The sequence below is a fragment of the Bos taurus genome, chromosome 14 (genome assembly GCF_002263795.3).
Source record: "Bos taurus isolate L1 Dominette 01449 registration number 42190680 breed Hereford chromosome 14, ARS-UCD2.0, whole genome shotgun sequence".
NCBI lineage: Eukaryota > Metazoa > Chordata > Mammalia > Artiodactyla > Bovidae > Bos > Bos taurus.
In genome coordinates, this window is record NC_037341.1 from 37502050 (window position 1) to 37523784 (window position 21735).

Genomic DNA, 21735 nt, shown 5'->3' on the forward strand with positions numbered 1-21735 from the left:
GAGCCAATAACTCTGCGCGTTATGTTTGTGGGGATCTTTGATACCTTAGCTCGCAACAGGAGTGACCAATTTGGGATTTAAAGGTGCTGTGGCAGCTTCCTGGGAAGCTGTTCTAGAGAAGCCCTTTTTATTATTCCTCATAGGCTGCAAGTTCTATTTGCAGCCGGTTTGTTGAAGTATAAATTTATTCATGCTGCTTGTACCTAAGCAGCAGGGGCTAGAGTAACATATCGATTTCTCTGGCCCACAATAGACAAAAACTAACTGCAAAGTGCCCGTGCAGGAGATTTACTTCAACTTGATGTTTTCCTTGAAAACAGGAATGGACTTAAAACCTAGGATAAGGCACTAATACAGTTAATGACTCTGGCTGGTGGCTCAGCTGATAGAATCCGCCTGCCAGTGCAGGAGATGCAAGAGACATGGGTTCGATCCCTGAGTTGGGAAGATCCCCTGGAGAAGGAAATGGCAACCCATTCCAGTATTCCTGCCTGGGAAATCCCATGGACAGAGGAGCCTGGCGGGCTACAGTCCATAGGGTTGCAAAGAGTTGGACACGACCGAGCACATACACAATGGAGGCAACGAGCAGAGCCAAGAATCTTATTTTGCAAAATTACTTGAAAGGCCCAAGGTGAAAGAAACATAGAAAAAAAAATGGTGCAGCACTGTGACTTTCTGCCAGGTGGATTCTTTGAGCACTTTGCTGCGCCCACCCCCCCATTTCTATTATTAATTTTTCAGCAGATCTTTCTTTCAACACCATCACCATCAAAAAATTCCACATAACTCAAGACAGTAATTTACTCTTAAAGGAAACACACCTGCAACTTTATTAATAACCAACTTTTTTTTTTTTATTAGAGCAGATACAGTTGTGAAAACTGTACATTATACATTTTGGTTTCAAGGATTATAAATAACGGAACTCGCAGGTAGGGAGTTCTTTTTCACAGCAAGAAACTTTAAATAAACAAAGTCATGTTTTATTAAGTACATTGGCAGACTTCATGTGCTGTCCAAAATGTAGAGTACAGTATAACAACCCATTAGAAAGAGCCTTTCATGTAAAATACAGCTGTGCACATTTTAGAAAAATACCAACAATTTGAGCTTTGTTTTAAAAAAGCTTATAAATCATACATATATTTATAAATGGAACCAACATGCTCACTTTATAAACATATCCTTTATTATCTGTTACCCATTACTTCCAAAGCATTACACATTTGAAATAAACACTTAAGATTAAATATTTTATTTCGTTTTTTTTTTTTTTTTAAATTCAGCTTTCCCAGCATCAAGAGCTATGGGGTTAGGAAGGAGCAGTGAGAGTATGGAGACCGACACAGGAACTGAAACGTTTCTTGGGTAAAAACGTACTTCCTAGATTTAAAAGTCAAAGGAAAATGTAAAAAATAAATATACAAGTTGTAATTTTCATTTGCTCTCTTTCTGCTTTCTTCTTTATCCCATATTGGTCACACCCAGGAGTTTCAACATACTGAACTTCTGCAAAAAACACCACTGGGTCACTAGCCTGCAGGTGACATTCACTCCCATCTGTGCTAACATATGACTTCTCTCTTCTGTATTGAAACGGTAGCAAATAAGGTAAGAAGAATCTGATTAAACCATGCAGATCATGAAAATACTTAGGAATAGCTCCCTCTCCTCAATGTTTTACCAAGATTGAATGGATAACTTTCCTCCCCTGATTTTCTTTTTAAATAATTATATAAAGCCCACGTAGTTTCTCTAAATAAGCATGCTTCTGAGTAATAAAGAATAAATTATAAAACAGCAAAAAAAATCAGTTTATGTCAGACTAACAAAGGACTGCAAAAGACAGATACTTGAAAATTGTCTACGCCTTTAAAGTGTGAAATAAAATTACAAAAGGACTTTGAAAAACACGAAAGGCATAAAATTGAGAAGCACTGATTGAACAAAGCTTTATGCTCTACCTGAATGTATTCAACGAAAATTTGTAAGTTGGGGGAAAAAAAAAAGAGAAGAGCAGTTATTAATAGCATCTTGCTTAACTTTCATGGGAATTAACATAGCCACTGACAAGATTTTATTTGGTTGGTAAAGTACGTCAGCAATGAAACTGAATCCTTTAAACACTGATTACTGCAACCCATGCAACATTTTGACTATACTTCTTAGAATTCTGTTGTCTTTCAGCTTTTAAAATTTAGCACCTCTGAAGTGCATAAATAAATTCATCTCAGTAGCTTTAAAAATGTTTAAGTGATTTCTTAGGTATAATGCCTTCAAATCGCTAAATTTTAAACAGCCTTTTACAGGTTTAGGAAGACTAAAAATGACATGAATGATGTATTGCTATCAAAATAAACACATTTTCTCTAGAATTCTGTTGTTTTCTTTTCCTCGAGATGTGACACGTGTGCTTCCTCCGGCCAGGACCGCACGCTGTAGGTGACCACACATCAGATTTAAGTAAACAGCAGAAATGAACAGAACCGTGCACAAGCCGACAAAACCTTCTCTCCCGGGACGTTCCAGGAGATGAGAAAGCAGCAGGTCGTGGCATAAGACTGGTGAGTGATGCTGCTGCCTACTTCCTCTACTGAGACAGGAGTGAATGTTGGAACCATGGCCGCAGCAACACAGTCCTCCGACCGCATTCCTAGGGCGGTCGTTTGTTTCCCCAGCTCCCTACTAGCAACATCAGATGGTAAAATAGTAAGGCAGCTGTTGACTTCCATCAAAAAAAAAAAAAAAAAAAAAAGCAGCTCCATACATCTCCAGTTTAGTCACACTCTGCTAGGACAGATGGAGTAGCCAATGCCAAGAACTTCGCCGGATGGGGCTGCTTCAGCAGATGTTAAGAAAGAATGATTATTAAGTTTTGCTCTCCAACATGGTTGCCTGCTTCAGCTCCCAGAGGACCCCATAGCCACAACGCCTTCCCAGGGGGACTGGACAGGTCCTCCGGTTGAATTTTCCATCTTTCTCTCTCTCGTGAGCCCATCCTAATTCCAAGCCTCCTTCCCTGTGTCTGAGTCTGCCTGGAGTGTGCCATTTAAAGGGCTGATGACACCACTGCAGAGGACCGTGGGCTCACACCACTAGTTGTCATGACTTCACCGAAGGGTCAAAACAGTGATATCATTAAGTAACTATGTTGAATCATATTCAGGCGCAGCCAAAATTAAATTGAAGGACAATGCACGGTTGTTTAAAAAAATGTAAATCTGAATAGGGGAAAAGAATGTGACAGATTGTGATTTTATATAGAAATTAAGGCTATTCTTACCTTTCCTAATTCCAATCAAGTTAGAAAGTGAACAAAAAGAATGGCCAACCCGATATTCAACAGCATGACGAGGATGATCATGATTGAATTAGGGCCCTGGAAATCAAACAGAACAAAACAGAAAATTCTAAGTGTCACCTTCCCAAGTTAATAGCAATAGTTAAATTAGCTCACAAAACCAATTACCAAAAATACTTGAAAAGACACAACACAGTTGCAGGTCCATATCGTCAAAGCTACGGTTTTCCTAGTAGTCATGTACAGGTGTGAGTTGGACCATAAAGAAGGCTGAGTGCCTAAGAATTGATGCTTTAAAACTGTGGTGCTGGAGAAGACTCTTGAGAGTCCCTTGGACAGCAAGGAGATCAAACCAGTCAATCCTAAAGGAAATCAGCCCTGAATATTCATTGGAAGGACTGATGTTGAAGTTTCAATACTTTGGCCACCTGATGTGAAGAGCTGACTCATTAGAAAAGGCCCTCATGTTGGCAAAGATTGAGGGCAGGAGGAAAAGAGGCTGGGAGAGGATGAGATGGTTAGATAGCAGCACTAAATCAATGGACATGAGTCTGAGCAAACTCCAATGGACAGTGAAGGACAAGGAAGCCTGGCATGCTGTCATCCAAAGGGGTTGCAAAGAATTGGACATAGCTTAGTGTGTGAATAACAACAACACAGTTGCAGTAAATAAAGCATGAATAATGACAACAGTTCTAAAAGGTATAAACTAAAAATAGCTATGCTGTATTTAGATGGAGTCATCTCTGAACTTTCATACAAAAATGAATCTAATACTGATTAAACAGTATTTTAAAATACCTTAAAACACTAGGCAACAGTCTGGGTGAGACACAGCTCACCATAATGGGTTTAAAACTGATGGGAATTAGAGATGTATTTTTGTTAGGTAGGGTGTAATTTGGACTAGGAAGAAATCATTTCCTCATCAAGGCAGCTGGGAACAGGAGAGTGAAATCTGAAGGATGGTGAGGCTGCTCCGGGAAAGTTCAGGAAAAACTCAGGAGGAGGTTCTTTGACTCTTCTTTTTCCTGGTCTTCTTTTTGGATACCATCCTTTCCTTAAGGTAAAAACTACAAGTGGGAAATTGAACCCTTTCGTAAATTACTGTGCAAGATCTAATTTTTAATTTCTCTGCTTACAGCCACAGCATTTCAGAAACCAAGTTATATTTTAACAAATCACAGAATCGTATTTTGTAAGTACCACTATAATAAATACCACACAGTCTAAAGTGCCCCAAATTTACTTGCTTTTTTTTAAATACAAAACAAAACCGTTGTATGACCCATCTGTTTAGATCTGGTTGTGTTTTGCTATCTTTACTATAAAGAGGCATTCTTGGTGTTAACTAATAAAATAGTGTCTAATTCTTAAATAGCATTAAAAGTGCTCTAAAACTTGCCTTATAAGGGAGGTGGGGTAGGTAGTTTTATTCTCATTTTACGGACGAGGAAACAGTTGTACTATAGTTGATTATCCTACGGTGAGACTGTGTCAGTCTTCAGATGCTGTAATGATGTGATTTGTTGGGGGTGGTGAGTGATTAAGGGAGGCTGGAACTGCCATTGGTTAGTGCTCATCTCACGGGGTCCAGGGCTTTAGTCCCATGTCCTTCATGGAGGCCTCCTTTCTGGATAAGGCCACATCCTCCCTGGTAGAGGTCAGAGTGCCTCCTCTTTCTGTGTCCTAACACTTCACACTACTGTCCTTTCTTGTTAACTGCCATCTTTTCCCCTAGACTGAGTCCCACAGGGGTCCTCCTTGTTCACCACTGTGTACCCACACATAAGGGCTGTCCAGTTCATCCAGACAACCAGTCTTTAATGAGAACCCCCCTTCCACTTTTCCAAGTCCTATACATGTGGTGGCTGAACAGATATATTCACTGTATTAAATGAAGAACAGGGTGATTCATAAAATCAGGGTGACAGGAGGAATAAAAATGGGTGTTATGGAGGGATTCTTAGAAGAAAAAGCCTAGTTCCTAAACTCCAAGTAAAGGGGAGGAAAATAATTCTTCACAGTGTAATCCAAAAAAGTAAGTATCTTGCCCAAGGTTACTCAGCCAGTTTGAATAAATTAGAACTGAGATTAAACAACTTTGGTTTGTTCACTTCAGAACTACATGTTCTTCATCTCTATTAAAGTCACAGGCCTTAGTTTAAAAATAATTTACCATCAACTTCTTTAAAATGGCATTTTCATCGGTATCCTATAGTATCAGAAAAACATCAGATAATGACCAATGCGTCTTTTAGAATAGTTGTGTTCTAAATTAACAGGAGAGTACTAACCTATGTAACTCCTCAATTATGGCTAACTTAGAACACATAAATAATGTAGGGAAACTCTTAGAACTCAGAAAATAATTGATGATCTTTCAACGTTATTAGTCAGGCCGGAGATTACGGAAATGCTATTAATATACATACTGAACAGACTTTGCTCACTGAATGTGTTTAGATTTTCTTAGGAATGTGTTAAGAATTCTGGGATTCTTTCAACTCTTTTGGATTAGTGGATTTCATTTCATAATTCCTCAAGACAGTGAGTGATAATGAAAGAAGACAAGGGAAAGTAACGTCAAACCAATATGATGCAAAGTCCAGTGACTTACAGGGGACCCTGAGAAAGCAGAATGATAGAGAAAGTACCTTCAGTAAAGGTGTTCCTGGACCTTTCACTCCCACTCTATGAGTCCTTAAAAGGTTCCATGAATTTATCTAACTTTTTGAATTGGTTAGTATTTTGGGTTTGTGTATATTTATACAGACATAATTTTTACTGAGTAAGTATTTCTCCCATATATATTCTAATATACACATACATTTATCCTACCAGTATAGATCTACTTATAAAGCTATTTTTAAAGATGACTCAGAGATAAGAGTAAACTGGCAATAGAAGGCTCAAACAGCCAGGTAAAAAAAATAAATTCTGGGACGTTATGTTTAACAGGTGGATATCAACACATGACCTCTGTGCTCATCAGACACCTGGGCTGGGTACAGAGTGGAAAGCTTTAAGGTGAAGTCTCATAAACATGACTGCAGTGGCCAGTTGTAGCTTAAAATAGCAAAAAGAAAAAGTCAGTCTTGCTTTTGAAGACTGACTGAGACAGGTGTAATACAAGAAGCTGTTGGGGCAGGGCAGAGTACAAGTCTTGATTAGAAGAAACTTTCAGGCAGTTAGAAACTAAAGTGCAGGAAGTCAAACTATGGAAAGAAATTCTAACTCAAGAATTTTTTTCTTCCAGAGACTATCACTCATTTAAAATTATGAAGAATTTTCTGAAGAGTTAGTACAATTTGCTAAACTTCAAGCTTTTCCAAAAACATGAAAAGAGCAAAAGTTAATTATATGTGTTTACTCGTGTGTGTGTGTGTGTATGATTCAGACCTGATTTGACATGGCTGCCTTAGGTTTTATAACAATTCAGAAGAAAGGCTGGATAAATCTTAAACTTGGAAGCTGATCAGTGTAACTGCTAAGAGAAAAGTGTGGGTTCTCAGGAGTTGAGTCTCCTAACTAGAAGACCCCTCACTAGTCTCTTTGATCATAAGGTTCTCAAGATATCTCCTTACTGCCTTCTACCCAAGTTGCCATATTGCAAAAATCCTACAAAAATCTTGGCATCACATAGAATGTACTTTCCTGGGACATGAGTCCACATGCAACCACTGCCCACAGGAGTCACAGACTGGAGGAAGGTTGTTAAGTAATCCTTGTTGTGGCTTCCCTTCTCCCAAGTGTTAGCCTGTGTCCCTGAAGATTCTATTTCTAGGAATCAATACCCAGGGTGATCCTGAGGATGGATCAAAATCTACTGGAAAATATTTATGAACTGTTTATGCTCCAACTAGTATTGAGGTGAACTTAATAATAGTCAGTGCTTTCTGAATACCTACCCTATGCGAGGAACTAAGACCTTTACAAGTATCAACTCACAACCACTGATATTAATCTTCACAATGTTTGATATAGGTACAGATGAAGAAACTAAGTCACAGAGCAGGTTAAGAAACTTGCCTAAAAGTCAAAGAGCTGGTAAGTAACACAGCTGGGATTTGAACCTATGGTCTGGCATAAGAGGCCACACCCTTAGCTAGTAGCCTACACTCTCAGTAAGTTGGCTGACTACAATTCTGCAAATTGTTTGGTGATTCTGACTCAAAGTGGACCTCTCACACTGTTTCACAAAGAGGAACTCAGTCTGGTTTCCCCTCTAATGTCTGCTTTAGTGTGAATGTTTCTATGAGTTTCCAAGTTGTTATTTGTAAACTTCTAACTTAAAACACTGTCTTAATTTCAAAATTGTTATGTAGAGCTCTTTTGTTTTAAAGGTCATTCACTGACTACCTTTAGGATGATTCTGTCACTATCCTAACTCCTTGTGAAGAAAATAGTTATCAGCGGTGTGAAAGGCAGCTTTCTGTTATCAAGGAAGGGAAGGTTAATTGTTAAATCTCTTGTTAAATTGTTAAAACTCTTCAGAAAGCGAAAGTGAAAGTGAAGTCGTGTCCGACTCTTTGCGACCCATGGACTGTAGCCCACCAAGCTCCTCCGTCCATGGGATGCTCCAAGCAAGAATACTGGAGTGGGCTGCCATTTCCTTCTCCATACACAAGCAGGCGCCAATTCAGCCCTGACTTCCAGCTCCTAACAGAGGTACAGAGCTGCTGGCTGCCTCCTATCCTGGGGTGTCCAAGGGAACCCTAGAGACCAGCCTGCAGAGCTGCAAGATGCTTGGCTGACTCCTAGACTCCGAATGTTCTGCATATCCATGAAACAGATGCTGTTTCTAAACAAGAAGGCGCCAATTCACCAAACATACCAATCAGTTTATTACAGGTAAGAACTAGGTAACTCACCTAAGGGACACTGGGGCATGTACTTTCCCTTAGGGAGTTCTGAAAATCAACTGAACCCCACTAACGGGTACCCAAAAGGTATAAACGATATAGCCTTGTATTGTCTGAATTTTCCTCTTGTAAATCAAGCAAACTAATACCAATTTATATGGGAAGCTTGACTAACCCTATGGATAAATGCTGAAAGCCAAAAGAGAAGTTATCACATTTAACAAATTCAGTAGTGATAACATTAACACATATTTAGTATCAGGATACTGATATATCAATGTTAAAAAAATGCTTACTAAACAGTGAGTCTCAAAGTTACTGTTTTGAAAACCACGTATCTATATAAAAGCTTGACTCTTGGAAAGTTAATCATGTTAATTTGATTAATTTATATTTAGATAATTAAAAAGGTGAGAATTTAAAGAAGGTGGGAACCCATGTTAATAGATATTAGCAAAATAAACCCAAGAAATTTCAAATGTAAAAGTTAGTTGAAAAATGAATTTCAATGTTAACCCTATGAGCAGACTGACAGACAAAAGTAAACTGATGGTTATATTCCTATTGGCCAAAATATTAATCTACGCCTTTATGCAAATATGTCTCAGAAATTACTAGTCAATACTGGGTCAACTGTGGCTTTTTCCCTAAATTACAATCTTTTCCAAAGCCATATGACCAGGTGAACAATTTAACAGACTTTTAAATCTTACTGAATATCAGTGAGAGCTTTCTGGTTGAATAATAAAAATGGTAAAGACTCATAATAAAACCAGCATCTACGAGAAAACTGAAATTTTAGGAAGATTTATACTCTGAGGAATTAGAAAACCAAAGTAACTTTCTTAACCAATTGAAAATTTTCACTTCTTATACGGGAAAGCAGTAGTTCTGAAAAGCCTGGCTATTAAATAAAATCCAAACTAAACATTTATGAGAATAATTCACAATAGTAGCCAGAAAAGATGTTTTGTTGAAAGATGCTGACTGTTGTGGGGGTGGAGTCTAAAGGCAAGTTAAGAACGTAGCAAACAGCAGTGGAACTCTCCTGGTTAGAGCACGACAGCCGGCCTCTGGGCCAAGGCCCATGATTCCTTCCCAGCCCCAGCAGTCAGCTGTTGTTACAGGCTGCCTGTTTGTGTCCCCTGCCCCCAAATTCACACAATGAAGCCCTAAGCCCTGGAGGATGGACCTTTGGGAGGTGATCAGGTCATGAGGTTGGAGCCCTTTGACGGTATTAGTTTCCTCTTTCTTAGCCCTGTGAGGACTCAGGGAGAAGGTGGCCCGTGGTCCATGGACCAGGCAGTGGGTTCTCACCAGACCTCAGATCTGCTGGTGCCTTGATCTTGGGACCACTCAGCCTCCAGAACTGTGAGAAATAATCGTTTCCTTTTTAAACCACCCAGTTCAAGGTATAGTTTTTTGTTACCACAGCTGGAGCTAATAAGACAGCTCCCATGAAGCTTACCACCACGTGCTGGTAAAGGCTTGTGAAAGTGGAGCTGGGACAAGGTGGTCACGTGAACCCACCTGTAGGAAGCCTGAGGAAGGTCGCGAATGCTGCCTGGAGAGCCCCTGGTGGCTAGGCTACTGGTGCTAATAAACGCTACCCTTCACAGCCCTGGGCTCCTTATTGTCATCAAGGCATCAATCTCCCCTGATGTCACCCAGAAGAACCCAGAGGAGCAGAGGGACAGGGAACCACATCTCGTACAACTTACTGAATTGGCTTCTTTTTCCAAAGCAGGGCGCGCATCGCTGCTCGCTGGGTTCTTTGGTATAGCAAGTTCAGACTTCTTAGCTTTTGGCTCAGCTTTGCTTTCTTTGGCAACTGGTTTTGTCACAGATTTAGGGGGACTCCACTTGTTGGGTGACGGCTTGTGCACCAGTGCCGAGGAAGACTGGCTCGACCCCTCCTCCTCTGTGTCCTCCGGAGGGTGCTGGGGGGCGTTCAGTTTCACGTAGTAGCCGTGGTACTGAGAGTGCAGCTCCCCGTTACTGGGGTTGGGGATGTGGTGGCGGCCAGAGTACTTGGAGGAGGGCACGACCGCCCCCACCTCCTTGGGGGGGGCCTTGGAGGTCAAGGGCTTGTTGACGGCGGCTGTCACCTTCTCCTCAGCCGCGCTGCGTCTGTCCTGGTTGAATCTCGCCCCTGAACTGGGGTTCTGCTTCCTTGCGGGCTTTGGGGAGGGAGAGCGGCCTTGTCTGGGACTTGGCTCAGGAGACTCTGGGGGTGTGGTGCCTTTGCGGTAGAAGTGAGGCGATTCCTTTGGTGTGGGGGGCTTTTCCGGGACCTTGTCTTCGGGATTTTCTTTAGCATCTACACCTTCCTGAAATCTCTGTTTGATGTAATCTGGGCCTGGGGAGAAAGTGGACAACAGAAGGGGAGGTGATAAAAATAAGGCATAAAGGCTTATTCCTCTCATGGCTACAAACATATAAATATTTGCTAAATCAACTTAGCCTTTCCTCTTTTTCTCTAAAATATATTTATAAGGCTTTGACTAAGCACAAGGATGTTTCATGCCCTGGGAGAAAGATTAAGGTGATTATGTACTTGCCTGGAGAATCCCATGGACAGAGGAGCCTGGCAGGCTATGGTCCACAGGGCCGCACAGATTCGGACACTACTTAGCACGCACACGCACGTATGTACCATTAATTTACACTATTTTGATAGCCATAAAAGTGAAACAGTCCTGATTTCCCTTCCTCCTGCTGGCAGAACAGGGAGGCAGAATTCATATGGATGGAGCACTGCTGACAGCACCATAATTAATCTGCATGTTCAAATTACATGGTATAACTAAAATACAAAGTATATGCTCATATACAAAAATAAACTGACTTGTATGCTTAATATTTAATATATTAGAACACTTAAATATATTAAAAAGAATGTTTTAAAAAATCATCTACATTGGAGGAGAAGAACATGCAAATAACCTATTTTTTAATGACCCTTCATTAAAGGAGCATTTAAACCGCCCAGTTAGAAACAAACACTGCAGTGTAGGTTACACTTCACAGGATAACTTACTCAGAGGCCCTTCAGAGTCTGGCTTTGCATTGGCCGCGTTTCTGCAGGCATCAGAGTTAAGACAAGCCAGCTGTCCTTGGCTCTGCAGTCTCAAGACTTTTTTTCTGAGTACTTTAGAATTGTTTAACAATCACATGTTATTTTTATAAAAAAGAATCATGTTTTTAAAAAGGGACCCTGGTGCATTGTTATTTTATGGGCAGGTTTGGGGGAGAGTAGGGAGAACTTGTACTACAAGACTGTCCCACCAGCTCTGAGCACTTCAGGAGGCCAGCATCCAGAGAAGGAAGTCTCTGCAGACCTCAGATGTGCTCCAAGGCCCAGGCACTCTGCCCTTCCCCAGTAGCCTCCCCTGTACAGCCTTTGGCCACCACTTCACCCAGCCACCATTTCTCATCAAAGGAAATCAAATCAAGGTCACCCAGTCCAACTGGCCCTCTTCTCTGCAAATGGGAGGTAGCTGACTGTATCATCTCTGGAGTATCCAAAGGAGAACTCACCCATCAACTTGCTTATAGGAACTGACTAGCTCTTGTCAATCCCAGAGCATTGCCTCTATCACTTTCCTTCCTGCCTCCATGCCCAGCCCTCACCCCAGGCGGGGCTGAAAGACAATTACCTGTGATTGTTAAAAATGCATACTACTTCCATCAACAGATGAATGGATAAAGGAGAGGTTTAGACACCCAAAACTGACAGACTAATGAAATTTTGCCATTTATGGCCACATGGATGGACTTGGAGGGCATGATGCTAAGTGGAATAAGTCAGAGAAAGACAAATACCATATGTTATCCCTTATATGTGGGAATAAAATAATTTGACATATAAGGGATAGCATTTGTCTTTCTCTGACTTATTTCGCTTAGCATCATGAATATGTGAAACTAGCAGACTCACAGGTATAGAGAACAATCTTGTGGTTACCAGTGGGGAGGGAGGGACAGGCAGTGTATGGGTGGGGGAGTGGGAGATACAAGCTATATAAGTGGTAAGACAGGCTCAAGGATGTACTGTACAAGGAGAACACAGCTACTATCTTGGAATAACTGTAAATGGGAAATAACCTTTAAAATTGTATAAAAATAAAAAATTACCAACTAGTCACTGCTCTTCCTGGGACAATCTAATTATTTATTGTGAGACGGCCATTTATTATACAAGATGTTTTCCAAAGTGTTAAGCCTTATCAAAATCCTAGCAAGTGGGCATTATCCTGATTTTACTGATACGGAAACAGCTGCAGTAGCTGAAAAACCCAAAGTCACACAGCTCCTGTGGATCCTTAAGATAAAATATCACGCAACATGTAATATATTAAGCCCAGAAGTGAGAATTCCCAAGGGCCCACATTTATAGGTTGCACTAAGGGACAAAAGCATAAGAGTTCTATCTCACAGTCCATCCTGCAGAAGATAAAGCCACCACTCAGAGGTCAAACTTCCCAAACAGGTCAAGATCATATGCCAACAATCGAGATTTCCTTTCTAAACTTAAGGTTAAACACCCTCTTTACAAGAATTGGCAATATTCTTTTAAATCCACTAAATATGGCAGCATGAATTCTTGGCACAGAGAAAGTTATCTTGCTTGGCTATCCTATCCCCTCTCCAGGTGACTCTTCCCGACCCAGGAATTGAACCAGGGTCTTCTGCACTGCAGACGGATTCTCTACCAGCTGAGCTATCAGAGAAGCCTGAAGAAAAAGAGGCAACTGCAATTATTCAAAAGGTGCCGTTTTTCTTTCCAGCTCCTTCCTTGGGGCTCTGACTAGACCATTACCACCAAGAGAAAGCAGCATTAGCAGCAGCCCTGGAAGGACAGGTTTTTCAACAGGTTCGCCCTGACTTTCAAAAACCCATGAAGAGAATTTATCCTGGTTTTTCACAGAGAAGTCCCTCATCTACTGCAGACTCATTTTTACACAACACCCCCTCCGCAGTAGGCTGATGGCATATTTCCTCCCACCCTTCAATGCCACATTTCATCAGACTTTGGTTTCACCTGTGCTTCACTTCCATCCAATTTTAGAGCATGACTGAAATACCCACCTAGGCATGGTAGTAAGTGTTCCGTGCAAAGGTAATTAATAGGCAAGACTCTTAAAGCCAATGGATTTTCCCCTTAAAGTCACCTAACTCTGAAACACAAACTACAAAGTACTTTCAATGTCTTCAATCCAAGGGGTAAGTGCAAAAGTTATTTTTGCAGACCTTTCTATCTTAAGATTGAGGCATATGAAAAGCTAATGTCTGACTTAAATACACACACCAAAAAGAACAGGAACAAAATAGATTCTGGCAGACGTGGCTAGTTATACATTCTTAAAGTTGGAAGGAGAGAGTCACTGAACCACAGGAAATAAAGATGTCATAAAGCCCGCGTGCTTCAATTTGAAAATGTGAGACTGGAACTGCGATGCTTAAGAGTTTAGGGTTTATCTGGGTAACCACTGGTCTTACCTGTGTCTACTGCGGAAAGCAGATGAGAAGCTGAAATGGGAACTGCTTTGACAGGTCCCAGCAACGTGACAGCTGCCAGCAAAGGATGAGACTGCTGAAATGCTAACAGCGGCAAGAGGTGGTTTATTTGAGAGGAAACTCAGTCAATTCAGTGATAGTGGGTCCCAGAAAAAGAATTTTTTTAAAAAAAAGTGATATGCTTTAGTTATCTGGAAAAAGAACAAAGACCTATAATACCTGAATACAAAGCCTAGTTTCAAATGCTCTTTGTAAAGAGTAAATAGATCTCCCCCTACCTCTTAATTTATGCCATTGTGAATAGGCCAAGCTGAGACTGATCTGGCCCCTGGAGGATTCTGTATTAATGGCCTTACAAAGCTATATTCTGGATTCCACTGAACATATTTACTATGTTTATTAACTCTTAAATACCAGTGTAGCCAACTCCTTTAGATCTGTAGGCCTCTCGTGCATTGCTTCTAATCTTAAATGTTTTCAGAAAGGCATTTTTCACTTGTGCCCATCTTCTCAGACATGGTTTTCAGGCGTATTCAGTTTTATCTACAGGGCTTCTGATGATACTCAGAATCTGTTGAGCTCAGAGAATTTACTAGCACCATCTTTCAGATTAAACACACACACACACACAACCTCCCAGCTTTATTACCCATTAAAAATTGGCTGAATGAGGGAATAAACGTACTTCAAAGCAGTGTTCCCCATGAGCTGCCTAGCAGAGGCATGTGGGGTGCGATTCCCAGAGAATTTAGTAAGTATTAATTGAAGCCTAGAAATCTTGAGGTTTAATAAATGTTCCAGGTAACTAATGTATTCAGAGCTGGCATTTAAAAGCATGGCAAGTTTGGGATGGACATGTACACACTGCTATATTTAAAATAGATAACCAACAAGGAATTCCTGTAGAGCACAGGGAACTCTGCTCAATATTCTGTAATAACCTCCATGGAAAAAGAATCTGAAAAAGAATGCTGCTGCTGCTGCTAAGTCTCTTCAGTCGTGTCCAACTCTGTGCGACCCCATAGACGGCAGCCCACCAGGCTCCCCCATCCCTGGGATTCTCAAGGCAGGAACACTGGAGTGGGTTGCCATTTCCTTCTCCAATGCATGAAAGAGTGAAAGTGAAGTCGCTCAGTCGTGTCCGACTCTCAGCGACCCCATGGACTGCAGCCTACCAGGCTCCTGCGTCCATGGGATTTTCCAGGCAAGAGTACTAGACATATGTATATGTCTAACTGAATCACTTAGGTGTGCACTTGAAACTAATACATTGTTAATCAACTATAATATAAAATTAAAAATAAACGAGAAAAAAAGACACCAGGGTGAGAGACCTTGAAATAAAAGACTGATGTCACACACAAAAAAATAAATTTGAACAGTATGGCAAGAAGTATGCTGACCAGAGCCAACCTAACTCCAGCCTTCCTCACCTGCATCCAGCTGGAAATGGTTCCAACATGGCATAGTCAACTGGGGCGGGCCAGCTCAATGAGGATGTAGACTTAGATTTTCCAGAGTAAGATTAAGTGCTTTTAAAACAAAATATCTAACATACTGTGGAGGGCAGAAGTTTTTCCTGGACAGTTTTCTTGGGGGGCGCATGGTGTGCCTGTGCTTGTTCTGTGTGGTAATGTGCCCATGCCGTGATGCCAGCACCACAGAGCTGATCAGATGCAGCGGCTCACTACAAAGATGGGTCAGAATATCGCCAGGGAGGAAATGATGACAAGTGCTGAGAGTTGCTGCAGTCAGCATTTTGGTCTGTTTTTACAGACAGTATTTCTGAGTCCTTAAGGGATGTTTCTGGGAAGAAGTCAGGTCACCTGCTAACTGACGTGCCACACAACACAAAACAACAACACATTGTTGTTGAGCACATGTCAGGCCCCCACGCGGAGAGGTTATGAGTTACAGTTGGCATGAAGCCTCTGAACAGATACTGCAGATGGAAAACAGCGGGGCGTTCAGCTAGTTCTTCATAGGTGAGCCTCGGAGAAATGGTGGGGGGCACCACGAAGACCCCCCCCAGGGCAGTGCACACGCTTTGTAGCAACATCAGAAGTCATTACATGGAATTTTGGCATTTTTGATGGGGACTGTCAGTCACTAAAAGAAGACCAGATTGAAAGGTTTTAAAAAAATTATACAACTGATGGCAGATCACTATGTGGAAAGAATGACACTTTCCAAAGGACTTTAGGGTCCCATCCAGTACTGTCCTGCAACTTCTGAGAACAGAACCGCAGCACTCCGGTCTGCAAGTCGTAGGACACTCAGCCAGGGTTGTGCACATGGCAGGCTCTCAGTACACATGTGTGTCAAATGGGATACAGTGGGATACACAGGTGGTAATAATCTGAAGTCCCATGAATTACTAATTTCTCATCAACTAGTAGATTATTCCATTTCCCTTTCTCTATGAAAAAAAGTTATTCCAAAATTTGGGTCTGTAAAGTGAGTTTAGAAGTTATCTATTCCAGGAAACTTTTTTTTTTTTCTTAACAAAAAGTACTTATTAATAATGTGTGTTAGTGTGTCTGACTCTTTGTGACCCCATGGATCGTAGCCTGCTAGGCTCCTCTGTCCATGGGATTCCACAGGCAAAAGAATATGGAATGGGTTACCATTTCCTATTCCAAGCATAGACAATTCTTGGGACTTCTAATTCATACCAGAAGTGTGAGCTTAGTTGACACTGTCTCAAAATAACCTATACCAAAAGACTTCACTTGAAGTAATCAACACATTCTGTGCACATGTGTATAACATACATGCTCTTGTACCTTGAACGCTTGTGTCTCCTTGCCCTCACAAATTCAGATGTTGAGGCCCTAACCCCCAGTGTGATGTTACTTGGTGGTGGGGCCTTGGGGAGATAGTTTAGCTTATGAGGGGAAACTCTCATGAGTCTCATGGGCTTAATGGTCTTATAAAAACTGGAAGAGACACCAGAGTTCTCATCCTCCAGGTTCATGGACTGTGGAAAGGCTGTCTGCCAGCTGGGAAGAATCACCTGAACCCAATCGTGTTAGCATCCAGATCTTGCAATTACAGCTTCCAGAACTAAGAAAAATAAATGTCTGTTGTGTAAGCCACCATGTCCATGGTATTTTGTTGTAGCAGCCCAAGTCAACTAATAGACATGCTTAAACCCAGGAAGACGAAGCTTGTGAGGCTGTTGCTTGGGTCACCTCCCAAGAGGGCTCTACATAATATAGTCACCTATACTATGTATATATAATATACGCTATATAAGTATAGTCTACATAATGTAGTCACATTCGCTTTTTCCATCCATGACCAGTCACCCCCACAACTGATAAACATCACTTGAAATAAAAAACAAAATAAGGCATCTTGATGGAAAGGAAACTGAAACAGTGGGAGGAAAAGAGCCATACACAGAGTTCCCCAATTACCGTTCGCCATGTCCAGCTCCCCACCACCTCCTCCGTTGACCATCCCAAGTCCTGTCTCGGCTTTCCTGGCTCAGAAAGCCCATTTCATCAGCCCTTTGAAGCCGCGCCACCCCTCAGGGCCGACTCCCATCGCTGAAGCTCACAAGACTGACATGTGACACCAGAAGAGCGATTCATCAGTTCACAATGAGCGAGGTAAATGTCACAAAGGCCGGGACCAGCACTGATGCCACCAGGGCACGCTCTCCCCACTGGCAGACCTCCACGAGAAGCTTCACCAAAATTAGAAGGTTACTGGTGACGGCGGAATCGAGACAGAGGCATGAGATGAATCAAGTATCCAATGGCATCAGGCTGAGCGCGCCTGTTGCATCCATTTCCTCACTCGGATGATCTTGCCAATAAAGCCATACACGCTGGCTACCTCTCCCTGCGTCCTTCCCCATAACAAAACGTCCCTGCCAGTGCAACTACAATACTCCAAGGTTCTGGCTGCAGCTTCGCTCTCCTCTGGATAGTGTTCGAATGGACACTGCCTATTTTTGCCTCTGTGACTCTTTTTTTTAATACTACTTTGGGTGACCAAGTCTTAGTAAGTTCTAATACACTAAATCAGGTCACAAGGAAATCTTGCTGAACTACAGACATACTACCTATCACGTATGATCATTTTATACATTCCTGTGCTGTCTCGTGGGCTTATTTTAACACTCAGTTGCTAAGTCGTGTCCGACTCTTTGCTACCCCATCGACAGCAGCACGCCAGGCCTCCCTGTCCCTCAACCACCTCCCGGAGTTCGCCCAAGTTCATGTCCATTTAATTCTCAGAGGGCAATCTTACTTCTAAGTTCTGGGGGTATGACTCACTGCGTCACTCTTACTCATGGCAATTTAGGTTTCTGTGTGTGAATGCAATTATCTACATACATGAATTCAACTACACACATGAATGCAATTACCTACATATACGGTCAGATACATCTATTCGAATGCCTTGTACTGTTCTAACCCTGCCCTTTGAATGATTAAGCTATCCCACATGGCCACCGTTTTTACTGTGCATTTATTTGCCTGTGCCTGGTCTTAGTTGCGGGATGTGGGATCTAGTTCCTTGACCAGGATTGAACCCAGGTCCCCTGCATTGGGAGCACAGAGTCTTAACCACTGGACCACCAGGGAAGTCCCTTTTCCGTCGTTTTTAATTGAACTGTAGAATAATACAGATTTGAGCTAAAAAGTATAAGATTGAATTAAGACTGGAAACTTCTGAAAATACTGCCGACTCCTGAAAAGAGGTAACTCATCATAAAAGTTCAAAATATTAGCTATGACAGATACCCTTTTTTCCAAGGGTTAACGACTTCTATGCACGACACATTCATTCCCAACAAAGGAAACATTTGTATCTGGGATATGTAAATGAAACGCGCAGTCTGACTCAGAAAAAGTACTTGAAAGCCCTTTCAGAAATGTCTATCTGATTTGATCACCCTGCGAAGAATACACAGTGGAAAGCATGAGTTATGCTCCCTTGAGAAGATCAATAATACTCAGTACAGAAAAGGCTTTCTATACAGTTGCTGAAGGTAGTGCTGGCTGTGGGTCAAAGGGGATCGCTGCCGTCCCCCCTTAGCTCCTGTCTCAAATAGACCCCTTGTCATCTCATGCTACTCTGATGTATTTATTACTGAGGGACAACTGGCTTGTGTGATGATGTTTTAGCTACGAAAGGGTGGAATGGCATTTTCCCACATTTTCCCCCCTCCTCAAATGCTTTCCCATCACAAAAGGCTTTAAAAAACCTTTTAGTCTGAAAAATTGAGATGACCTCCCCTATCATTTACCTCCTGTTAACACCAACTGGCAATCTCAGGGACCCCATCCCCAGCGGAGTGAACAACAGAACTGAGCAATTACCATCTGCAGACAATAGTGAGTTTGTTTGCTTCCACAGCAGCTCAAGGCTAGGGCTGCGTCATGAAGCTGCTTTGTCTCCCGACTGCCCAGCTGCTCCCAACAGCATCACTACTGCAAAGGGACAAGAGGGTCCCTCCTGGGTGGCTGAACCCCCTCTTCAGCTCTCACACCCTACAACAAGTAGTTCCCAAGGTCCTTAGGCCCAGGGATGTGGGAACTTCCAGAGAAGTGTTTATTCCTACCCCCAAAATGGAAAATTTCCCTTTCCTAATAAAACAAGTATGCATTAAAAGATTTCAGTTGACCCAGAGATGGGACACAAATAAAATAAAACACAACACAAAGGACGCATATGAAAGAAACATCCATTGCCACTGGTTTTCTCCCTTGAGCTATACAGAACTAGTCACTCTATAGTAACTCAATCACTCTGCACCCGAACCCAGCCCTGTCCCAAAGCGCTCTCATAAAAACTGAGTCTTGCTAACATGGCCTTTTACTGTCTTCACCCTTCACAGAAAAGAAAAATCCTGTCCTTTCTTTCTCATTCTCCCATGCCATGTTACAGTCAATTTTCTAGCTTTTACATGGAAGCTTGCTCTTCTGTACACCGTGACTTACCTTGTTCACGTAGTCACACGGATGCCCTGTGGGTTCCAGTATTTTATCACCCTCACTGGAACCAAACAGGTATTGGACACACGTGTTGTGCAGGGTGCTAGTTATCCAGCTTGATTAACAGAAACCAATGGGGAAAAACTCTTCACCAAGAAAACATAAATTTCGATACTTAGAAATTAAGAACATTTCTTTTAGTCTCTTTGCCTGGAAACCTGTTGATCCCTTCAATCAACAGGAAGTTGTTTCTACAACAATGCAGAATCAATAAAATGGCAATTGCCACCTTTTCCTATAACACATATTAAACATAATCCTATAACATCCTGTATTAAAGAAAGGGATGGAAACAGTTTACTAGGAAAGCTCTAAGGAGTGAGTTAAATATTTAAACCTGCTGTAAATATCTGCTTACTGCTACGGTACAACGTTTGAGAGGCAGATGACCTGGGTTGATTTTGTGTGTGCGTGGTTGTCCCTTTCATTTTTCTATCATGACACACATTCTCCTCTTTGTGCAGGGGCAACTGTCTTTAAGTGGTGCGTTTCTTTACATCCCAACATTCCTTAGGTGTATTAAAAATGAGCCCAGGACTTCTAGTTTTCCTTTGCTAATGTGATTGTTACAGGTGCCTGATTTTGAGGCATTTGTTTTAGCACCTGTGATGGACCCCGACACATAACACCATTTCTTGGATGCTCCTTTTAGATTCTCATCTTGCTTATGCTATCAGTTGGAAGTTTGCTGCTCTGGGTGGGAGAGCAGAAGGCGAGGGAGACGCACTCGGGAAGAACAAGCCAGAACTCCAGCACGAACACTCCAGACTTCAGACATGTGTTACTCTAAGCTCCCAATTTTACTGTAGTCCTGCTGAAATTCAGGGGGCACAGATCTTCAGATTATAAAGAAAAGGAGGCGAAAGGAAACCAGAGGCCACGTTCCTAGCCCCCACCCCCTCCTATCTCAGCAGGTCCTACCTGCTCCTACTTGCCTCCCACCCATTGCAGGTCCTACCTGCTCCCATCCCCCGACCAACAGCATCGCAGGTCCCACCTGGCTGGTAGAAGTCCGGCGACAGCTCTCGGGCCACAGCTCTCGCGATGTCACACTCCTGGCGGGCGGCCAGCGCGGCCTGGTCTGCTGCGTCGGCTTTGGCTCTCGCGTGGGCGGTCCTGCGGAAGCACAGAGGGTTGGTCAGCAAGTGTGCTGCTGCTGCCGCCAAGTCGCTTCAGTCGTGTCCGACTCTCTGCGACCCCACAGACGGCAGCCCACCAGGCTCCCCTGTCCCTGGGATTCTCCAGGCAAGAACACTGGAGTGGGTTGCCATTTCCTTCTCCAAGGCATAAAAGTGAAAAGTGAAAGTGAAGTCGCTCAGTCGTGTCCGACTCTTAGCGACCCCATGGACTGCGGCCCACCAGGGTCCTCCATCCATGGGATTTTCCAGGCAAGAGTACTGGAGTGGGGTGCCATTGCCTTCTCCACAGCAAGGGTGGCGCCCTGGTAATTATACAGGACCTGCAAAAATGGTCTATGGGGCAGGCGGGGAGGGGAAGAAATGCTCAAAGTGACCCTGGCCCCACACCTGCCACAGGAAGTTCTGCACTCATTTCGCTGTGAGACGTCAATGATAAAAAAGGCGGATGAACACCTGTGAGTTGCCCTTGATCTTTCTTGCAAGGTTGACGAATGTACATGGAAGTTATGCGCAGCTTAAAGCAAAGCTTACTGTTCAAAACGTACAGGATCAAATCCCCTATTGACTTTGGCTGGGGGTGCGGTTCTTCTTTTCTGTCCCCCAACCATGGAGAACAGAACTGGATCATGCAAATTAGTATAGAGCCCATATATTTCATTTCTCTGGTAGAGTCAATATAAGGATTTGAGTAAGAAAGATCTGCCCAGTGGTGTGCTAGTAAAGAAGCTCTCTGGGGAACAAAAAAAATAGTAAAACTCTGATCTGTAGCATCGACTGACTGCTTTAGAAATATTTTTTTGTTTTTTGGCCATGCTACACACCATGTGGGATCTTAGCTCCTAGACCTGAGATTAAACTTGAGCCCCCTGCACTGGAAGTGAGGAGTCTTAACC

General features: G+C 42.4%; 1 protein-coding gene across 5 annotated transcripts in view; it reads right to left on the reverse strand.

The window, feature by feature from the left end:
- Positions 1 to 831: 831 nt before the first annotated feature.
- JPH1 (junctophilin 1) overlaps positions 832 to 21735 on the reverse strand; it is a 92585-nt gene continuing 71681 nt past the window's right edge. Inside the window, exons 3-6 of one of the 5 annotated variants that reach the window (XM_005215520.3) lie at positions 20701 to 20819; positions 9891 to 10528; positions 3287 to 3382; positions 832 to 2839 (exon numbers count right to left, since the gene is read on the reverse strand). In XM_005215520.3, coding sequence (XP_005215577.1) covers positions 3302 to 3382; positions 9891 to 10528; positions 20701 to 20819 — 838 coding nt within the window. In that variant the 3' untranslated portion in view covers positions 832 to 2839; positions 3287 to 3301. Of the gene's footprint in view, positions 3383 to 9890; positions 10529 to 20700; positions 20820 to 21735 lie in introns of those variants that run through there. The other 4 variants (XM_005215521.3, XM_005215519.3, NM_001192887.3 and 1 more) reach the window with 4 other exon arrangements.